The following is a 9,297-nucleotide window of genomic DNA, read 5'->3' as shown; positions in this document are numbered from 1 at the left end:
TACCTGTAGTAACCCCTACCTGTAGTAACCCCTACCTGTAGTAACCTGTAGCCAACCCCTATCTGTAGTAACCTGTAGTAACCCTATCTGTAGTAACCTGTAGAAACCTACTGCCAGTAACCTGTAGTAACCACTACCTGTAGTAACCTGTAGAAACCCCTACCTGTAGTAACCTGTAGTAACCTGTAGTAACCCCTACCTATAGTAACCCTTCCTGTAGTAAACCTGTAGTAACCCCCCTACCTGTAGTAATAACCCCTACCTGTAGTAATCCCTCCTGTAAACCCTTCCCTGTAGAAACCCAGTAACCCCTACCTAGTAACCCTACCTGTAGTAAACCTGTAGTAACCCCTACCTGCAGTAACCTGTAGTATCCCCTACCTGTAGTAACCTGTAGTAACTGTAGTTGCCCTACATGTAGTAACCTATAGTAACCACTACCTGTAGTAACCTGTAGAAACCCCTACCTGTAGTAACCTGTAGTAACCCCTACCTGTAGTAACCTGTAGTAACTACCTGTAGTAACCCCCTACCTGTAGTAACCTGTAGTAACCACTACCTGTAGTAACCTGTAGTAACCCTACCTGTAGTAACCCCTACCTGTAGTAACCTGTAGTAACCCCTACCTGTAGTAATCCCTACCTGTAGTAACCCCTTCCTGTAGAAACCTGTAGTAACCCCTACCTGTAGTAACCCCTACCTGTAGTAACCTGTAGTAACCCCTACCTGCAGTAAACCTGTAGTAACCTGTAGTAACCTGTAGTAACCTGTAGTACCCCCTACATGTAGTAACCTATAGTAACCCCTACCTGTAGTAACCTACCTGTAGTAACCTGTAGTAAACCCTACCTGCAACCCCTACCTGTAGTAACTGCAGTAACCACTACCTGTAGTAACCTGTAGTAACCCCTACCTGTAGTAACCCCTACCTGTAGTAACCTGTAGTAACCCCTGTAGTAACCTGTAGTAACCCTCTACCTGTAGTAACCCCTACCTGTAGTAACCTGTAGTAACCCCTACCTGTAGTAACCCCCTACCTGTAGTAACCCCTACCTGTAGAACCTGTAGTCCCTAGTAGTAACCCCTACCTGTAGTAACCCCCTACCTGTAGTAACCTGTAGTAACCCCTACCTGTAGTAACCTGTAGTAACCTGTAAGTATCCCCCTACCTGTAGTAACCTGTAGTAACCCCTACCTGTAGTAACATGTAGTAACCTGTAGTAACCCCTACCTGTAGTAACCCCTACCTGTAGTAACCTGTAGTAAACCCCACCTGTAGTAACCCCTACCTGTAGTAACCTGTAGTAACCTGTAGTAACCTCTACCTGTAGTAACTATGTAGTAACCCCTACCTGTAGTAACCCTACCTGTAGTAACCTCGTAGTAACCCCTACCTGTAGTAACCTGTAGTAACCCTACCTGTAGTAACCCCTACCTGTAGTAAACCTGTAGTAACCCCTACCTGTAGTAACCTGTAGTAACCCCCACCTGTAGTAACCCCTACCTGTAGTAACCCTACCTGTAGTAACCTGTAGTAACCCCTACCTGTAGTAACCTGTAGTAACCCCTACCTGTAGTAACCCCTACCTGTAGTAACCCCTACCTGTAGTACCCCATGTGTAGGGAGGGTCATTACCTAGTAACCCATGTGTAGGAGGTCATTACTGTAGTAACCCCCTACCTGTAGTAACCCAGGTGTAGCAGGTTGTCTCCATTCCCTTGCGAGTACGGTCTGATACTCCGGAGGATAGAGGAGGACACCCAGTGTAGGTGGTAGTTGGGCTGGGGTTGGCTGAGCTCGGTGGGCCTCCGCCAGAATGTCAAACGGGCCAACCAACCTCAAACCCAAGGATTCCTTCAGCGCGTCTAGAGAGGGGAATGATATGTGGTCAATATGTGTATATATGTGTAATATAGCGTGTTGAATGCTAATAGCATAGCGTTTTTCAGGCTGTTGAATGCTAATAGGATAGCGTGTTTCAGGCTGTTGAACGCTAATAGGATAGCGTGTTTCAGGCTGTTGAATGCTAATAGGATAGCGTGTTTCAGGCTGTTGAACGCTAATAGGATAGCGTGTTTTCAGGCTGTTGAATGCTAATAGGATAGCGTGTTTCAGGCTGTTGAATGCTAATAGGATAGCGTGTTTCAGGCTGTTAGTTGAATGCTAATAGGATAGCGTGTTTCAGGCTGTTGAATGCTAATAGGATAGTGAGGCTGTTGAATGCTAATAGGATAGCGTGTTTCAGGCTGTTGAATGCAGGATAGTTTTAATGTTGGATAGCGTGTTTCAGGGCTGTTGAATGCTAATAGGATAGCGTTTTTCAGGCTGTTGAACGCTAATAGGATAGCGTGTTTCAGGCTGTTGAATGCTAATAGGATAGCGTGTTTCAGGCTGTTGAATGCTAATAGGATAGCGTGTTTCAGGCTGTTGAATGCTAATAGGATAGCGTGTTTCAGGCTGTTGAATGCTAATAGGATAGCGTGTTTCAGGCTGTTGAATGCTAATAGGATAGCGTGTTTCAGGCTGTTGAATGCTAATAGATAGCGTGTTTCAGGCTGTTGAATGCTAATAGGATAGCGTGTTTCAGGCTGTTGAATGCTAATAGGATAGCGTGTTTCAGGCTGTTGAATGCTAATAGGATAGCGTGTGTTTCAGGCTGTTGAATGCTAATAGGATAGCGTGTTTCAGGCTGTTGAATGCTAATAGGATAGCGTTTTCAGGCTGTTGAATGCTAATAGGATAGTGTTTCAGGCTGTTGAATGCTAATAGGATAGTGTTTCAGGCTGTTGAATGCTAATAGGATAGTGTTTCAGGCTGTTGAATGCTAATAGATAGTGTTTCAGGCTGTTGAATGCTAATAGGATAGCGTGTTTCAGGCTGTTGAATGCTAATAGGATAGCGTGTTTCAGGCTGTTGTTTCAGGCTGTTGAATGCTAATAGGATAGCGTGTTTCAGGCTGTTGAACGCTAATAGGATAGCGTGTTTCAGGCTGTTGAACGCTAATAGGATAGCGTGTTTCAGGCTGTTGAACGCTAATAGATAGCGTGTTTCAGGCTGTTGAATGCTAATAGGATAGTGTTTCAGGCTGTTGAACGCTAATAGGATAGCGTGTTTCAGGCTGTTGAATGCTAATAGGATAGCGTGTTTCAGGCTGTTGAATGCTAATAGGATAGCGTGTTTCAGGCTGTTGAATGCTAATAGGATAGTGTTTCAGGCTGTTGAATGCTAATAGGATAGCGTGTTTCATTCAGGCTGTTGAATGCTAATAGGATAGCGTGTTTCAGGCTGTTGAATGCTAATAGGATAGCGTGTTTCAGGCTGTTGAATGCTAATAGGATAGTGTTTCAGGCTGTTGAATGCTAATAGGATAGCGTGTTTCAGGCTGTTGAATGCTAATAGGATAGTGTTTCAGGCTGTTGAATGCTAATAGGATAGCGTGTTTCAGGCTGTTGAATGCTAATAGGATAGTGTGTTTCAGGCTGTTGAATGCTAATAGGATAGCGTGTTTCAGGCTGTTGAACGCTAATAGGATAGCGTGTTTCAGGCTGTTGGCTAATAGGATAGTGTTTCAGGCTGTTGAATGCTAATAGGATAGCGTGTTTCATTCAGGCTGTTGAATGCTAATAGGATAGCGTGTTTCAGGCTGTTGAACGCTAATAGGATAGCGTGTTTCAGGCTGTTGAACGCTAATAGGATAGCGTGTTTCAGGCTGTTGAACGCTAATAGGATAGCGTGTTTCAGGCTGTTGAACGCTAATAGGATAGCGTGTTTCAGGCTGTTGAACGCTAATAGGATAGCGTGTTTCAGGCTGTTGAACGCTAATAGGATAGCGTGTTTCAGGCTGTTGAACGCTAATAGGATAGCGTGTTTCAGGCTGTTGAACGCTAATAGATAGCGTGTTTCAGGCTGTTGAACGCTAATAGGATAGCGTTTTTCAGGCTGTTGAATGCTAATAGGATAGCGTGTTTCAGGCTGTTGAACGCTAATAGGATAGTGTTAACCTACCCTGGGGGTTGTCGGGGCTGGGTGAGTGGGTAACCTACCCCGGGGGCTGGGTGAGTGGGTAACCTACCCCAGGGGTTATCAGGGCTGGGTGAGTGGGTAACCTACCCCAGGGGTTATCAGGGCTGGGTGAGTGGGTTACCTACCCCAGGGGTTATCAGGGCTGGGTGAGTGGGTTACCTACCCCAGGGGTTATCAGGGCTGGGTGAGTGGGTTACCTACCCCAGGGGTTATCAGGGCTGGGTGAGTGGGTAACCTACCCCGGGGGCTGGGTGAGTGGGTTACCTACCCCGGGGGCTGGGTGAGTGGGTTACCTACCCCAGGGGTTATCAGGACTGGGTGAGTGGGTTACCTACCCCAGGGGTTATCAGGGCTGGGTGAGTGGGTTACCTACCCCAGGGGTTATCAGGGCTGGGTGAGTGGGTAACCTACCCCAGGGGTTATCAGGGCTGGGTGAGTGGGTTACCTACCCCAGGGGTTATCAGGGCTGGGTGAGTGGGTAACCTACCCCAGGGGTTATCAGGGCTGGGTGAGTGGGTAACCTACCCCGTGGGTTGTCGGGGCTGAGCAGGGAGCAGAAGTCCCAGAAGAGGTAGAAGTCTTCAGGCATCCTCAGTTTATAGAGTCTCTCCACCTCCTCCCTCAGTCTGGCCGGTACCTCAGCAGTAGTCCGTCTCGCTGTCGGCTCCTCCGGACGGCATTTCTTCTTCAACTGCCCGTCGGCAGAATCTGACTCCTAAAGAAGAACTGTTGGTGAAATTCAATTCACTAGCTCGTGTAAACAGATGTGTGGTTTGATAACTGGGTGTATTCATTAGAAACCAAACTGAATAAACAGACTGAGAAAGGGGGAAGAGGGACTACAGGGGCCATGTTTAGGTGCAGATATAAAACCCCTTGAATAAAGAAGATGTGATTACTTATTCCTTCATGTCAGAGGCATGTTTGTTCTACATTGCCTATTTCTATCTGACTGTTCCAAAACGTTGAGTCCTGCTGAACGCGCCACTGGATTACAACAAAAAAGCAACGCTGGTTTTCCGTTGCAAATCGTTTTGCTTACGGTGTGCGCTAATGAACGTTACCCTGAGCAACTCGCTCTGCAAAAAGCTCATGGTAATACTGTCAATGGACGGTAACTTGGTTATCAGCTAGTTTATACTAATATAATGATCTGGCTACACTATCTTGGGAAAACAGTAATATAACCGAAGCTAACTGCAAAAAAAAATAATAATAAATGAAACTATTGAGACACGTTTAGTTTGTTAGCTCGTTAAGACATTCATGTAGATGCCATAGTGGCCCATCCGTGTTTTATAACGCAAGACAAATATTCCCCCTTGCTACATAACTCGCTGGCTAAAACCATCCTATCATTGCTCCAATAAAAATATCTTTATGGGTCTGACAATACCTGAGGAGTAGATTTAGTTTTTCGTTTCCCTGTCATAATTTTTTCCTCTTCTCCGTTCGACAGCAAACAAGCACACAGCGGTGGAGCAAACGACAACACATTAGGACTTCTGCCATTGGGAAGTAATGTACAGCGCCATCTAGGGGAGCGGAGTGCGCATTGCGCCCCAGAGATCCATAGCAGAGACAAGTGGTGAGTAAAAGTAAAGATACCTAAATAGAAAATGACTCAAGTCTACTACTTGAGTAAAAGTCTAAAAGTATTTGGTTTAAATATACTTAGGTATCAAAAGTAAAAATATGAATCATGTAAAATGTATTATATTAAGCAAACCAGATTGCACAATTTTTTTTTTTAAATGCACGGATAGCCAGGGTTTCAGTCTGTTTCAGTCGATCCTAGCTACCATTCCTAATGTCGTCCTGTTTCAGTCGATCCTAGCTACCATACCTAATGTCGTCCTGTTTCCTATCCTAATGCTACCATTGTCGTCCTGTTTCAGTCGATCCTAGCTACCATTCCTAATGTCGTCCTGTTTCAGTCGATCCTAGCTACCATTCCTAATGTCGTCCTGTTTCAGTCGATCCTAGCTACCATTCCTAATGTCGTCCTGTTTCAGTCCATCCTAGCTACCATTCCTAATGTCGTCCTGTTTCAGTCGATCCTAGCTACCATTCCTAATGTCGTCCTGTTTCAGTCGATCCTAGCTACCATTCCTAATGTCGTCCTGTTTCAGTCGATCCTAGCTACCATTCCTAATGTCGTCCTGTTTCAGTCGATCCTAGCTACCATTCTAATGTCGTCCTGTTTCAGTCGATCCTAGCTACCATTCCTAATGTCGTCCTGTTTCCATCCTAGCTACCATTCCTAATGTCGTCCTGTTTCAGTCGATCCTGCTACCATTCTAATGTCGTCCTGTTTCAGTCGATCCTAAGCTACCATTCCTAATGTCGTCCTGTTTCAGTCGATCCTAGCTACCATTCCTAATGTCCCTGTTTCAGTCGATCCTAGCTACCATTCTAATGTCCTGTTTCAGTCCTAGCTACCATTCTAGCTACCATTTCTAATGTCGTCCTGTTTCAGTCGATCCTAGCTCTGCATTCTAATGTCCACCTGTTTCATCCTAGCTACCATTCTAAATGTTTCGTCCTGCTACCATTCTAATGTCCACCTGTTTCTGATCGATCTAGCTGCCATTCCTAATGTCGTCCTGTTTCAGTCGATCCTAGCTACCATTCCTAATGTAGTCTGTTTCATTGATCCTGGCTACCATTCTAATGTCGTCCTGTTCAGTCGATCATTCATTCCTAATGTCGTCCTGTTTCAAGTGATCTATTCTGCATTCCTAATCTGGTCCTGTTTCAGTCGATCCTAGCTACCATTATAATATCGTCCTGTTTCAGTCGATCCTAGCTACCATTCTAATATCGTCTGTTTCCAAATCTGATCCTGCTACCATTCTAATGTCATCCTGTTTCAGTCCATCACATACCATTCTAATGTCATCCTGTTTCAGTCGATCTAGCTACCATTCCTAATGTCGTCCTGTTTCAGTCGATCCTAGCTACCATTCTAATGTCGTCCTGTTTCAGTCATTCTAGCTACCATTCCTAATAGGTCCTGTTTCAGTCCATCCTATAATAGTAATATAAAGAAACTTTTATTACAGTAATATAAAGAAACAGTTTAGGTTTACAGTAATAGGTTTATTAGTAATATAAAGAAGTTTATTACAGTAATATAAAAAAGCGTTTATTACAGTAATATAGAAACGTTTATTACAGTAATATAATATACAGTAATATAGAAACGTTTATTACAGTAATATGAACATGTATTACAGTAATATAAAGAAACGTTTATTACAGTAATATAAAGAAACATTTATTACAGTAATATAAAGAAACGTTTATTACAGTAATATAAACATTTATTACAGTAATATAAAGAAACATTTATTACAGTAATATAAACATTTATTACATATAAATATACAGTAAAAACGTTTATTACAGTATATAAATAAAGAAAGCGTTTATTACAGTAATATATAGAAACACTTAGAGTCATATAAATACACACTGTTGATTCAAGCAGTATAGAGTCTTATTCTGTTAATACAAGCAGCATATAGTCTAATTATATTGATTCAAGCAGTATAGAGTCTTATTCTGTTGATTCAGCAGTATAGAGTCTAATTATATTGATTCAGCAGTATATAGTCTAATTATATTGATTCAGCAGTATAGAGTCTAATTATATTGATTCAGCAGCATATAGTCTAATTATATTGATTCAGCAGTATAGTCTAATTCTATCGATTCAAGCAGTATAGAGTCTAATTCTATTGATACAAGCAGTATAGAGTCTAATTATATTGATTCAAGCAGTATAGAGTCGTATCCTGTTGATTCAGCAGTATAGAGTCTTATCCTGTTGATTCAAGCAGTATAGAGTCTTATTCTATTGATTCAAGCAGTGTAGAGTCTAATTATATTGATTCAAGCAGTATAGAGTCTAATTATATTTATTCAGCAGTATAGAGTCTAATTATATTGATTCAGCAGTATAGAGTCTTATTCTTTTGATTCAAGCAGTATAGAGTCTTATTCTTTTGATTCAAGCAGTATAGAGTCTTATTCTTTTGATTCAAGCAGTATAGAGTCTAATTATGTTGATTCAGCAGTATAGAGTCTTATTCTGTTCAGTCAAGCAGTATAGAGTCTTATTCTTTTGATTCAAGCAGCAGAGTCTTATTCTTTTGATTTAAGGAGTCTAATTATATTGATTCAGCAGTATGGTCTAATTATGTTGATTCAGCAGTATGAGTCTTATTCTGTTCAGTCAAGCAGCGTGTTCTATCTCAGAGCGAGGGGCAATTTTTATTTGTTTTAAGGACTCAGCAGCCAGTCCTGGTCCTGTGGGTTCCGTGAGAGGTCCCAGCAGGTATCAGAGCAGGTAGAAATACAACACACAGAGCAGTACTCTACCTCGCTGTAGGAGAAAGTAGAAATACAACACACAGAGCAGTACTCTACATCGCTGTAGGAGAAAGTAGAAATACAACACACAGAGCAGTACTCTACATCTCTCTCTAGGAGCAGGTAGAAATACAACACACAGAGCAGTACTCTACATCGCTGTAGGAGAAAGTAGAAATACAACACACAGAGCAGTACTCTACATCTCTCTCTAGGAGCAGGTAGAAATACAACACACAGAGCAGTACTCTACATCTCTCTCTAGGAGCAGGTAGAAATACAACACACAGAGCAGTACTCTACATCTCTCTAGGAGCAGGTAGAAATACAACACCCAGAACAGTACTCTACATCTCTCTAGGAGCAAGTAGAAATACAACACCCAGAGCAGTACTCTACATCTCTCTAGGAGCAGGTAGAAATACAACACACAGAGCAGAACTATACATCTCTCTAGGAGCAGGTAGAAATACAACACCCAGAGCAGTACTCTACATCTCTCTAGGAGCAAGTAGAAATACAACACCCAGAGCAGTACTCTACATCTCTCTAGGAGCAGGTAGAAATACAACACCCAGAGCAGTACTCTACATCTCTCTAGGAGCAGGTAGAAATACAACACACAGAGCAGTACTCTACATCGCTGTAGGAGCAGGTAGAAATACAACACAGAGCAGAACTATACATCTTTTAAAAGACAGGTAGAAATACAACACACAGAGCAGTCTCTGCATCTCTCTAGTTAGCAGGTAGAAATACAACACAGAGCAGTTAAGAACTCTTATCTCTCTCCAGGAGCAGGTAAGAAATACAACACACAGAGCAGTACTCTAGACAATCTATTTCACCTGCTAGCAGAACCGGGCGATTCACATCTGAAAGATGCGGAAAGAACC

At 42.7% G+C, this 9,297-nt stretch overlaps 1 protein-coding gene across 1 annotated transcript; it reads right to left on the bottom strand.

Moving 5' to 3' along the window:
• Window positions 1–1,729: 1,729 nt before the first annotated feature.
• On the bottom strand, window positions 1,730–5,548 carry LOC124028931 (histone PARylation factor 1-like; the record flags this gene model as incomplete). Its single annotated transcript, XM_046340827.1, has 3 exons — window positions 5,421–5,548; window positions 4,550–4,739; window positions 1,730–1,866 (listed from the first exon to the last, which is right to left on the bottom strand). Coding segments are annotated over exons 1-3 (363 nt in total), but the record flags the coding sequence as incomplete, so codon positions are not given.
• Window positions 5,549–9,297: the final 3,749 nt, after the last annotated feature.

This window comes from Oncorhynchus gorbuscha, unplaced genomic scaffold (genome assembly GCF_021184085.1).
Source record: "Oncorhynchus gorbuscha isolate QuinsamMale2020 ecotype Even-year unplaced genomic scaffold, OgorEven_v1.0 Un_scaffold_5054, whole genome shotgun sequence".
NCBI classification, from domain to species: domain Eukaryota; kingdom Metazoa; phylum Chordata; class Actinopteri; order Salmoniformes; family Salmonidae; genus Oncorhynchus; species Oncorhynchus gorbuscha.
The sequence above is the reverse complement of the archived record's forward strand: the minus strand, read 5'-3'. Positions and strand labels throughout refer to the sequence as shown.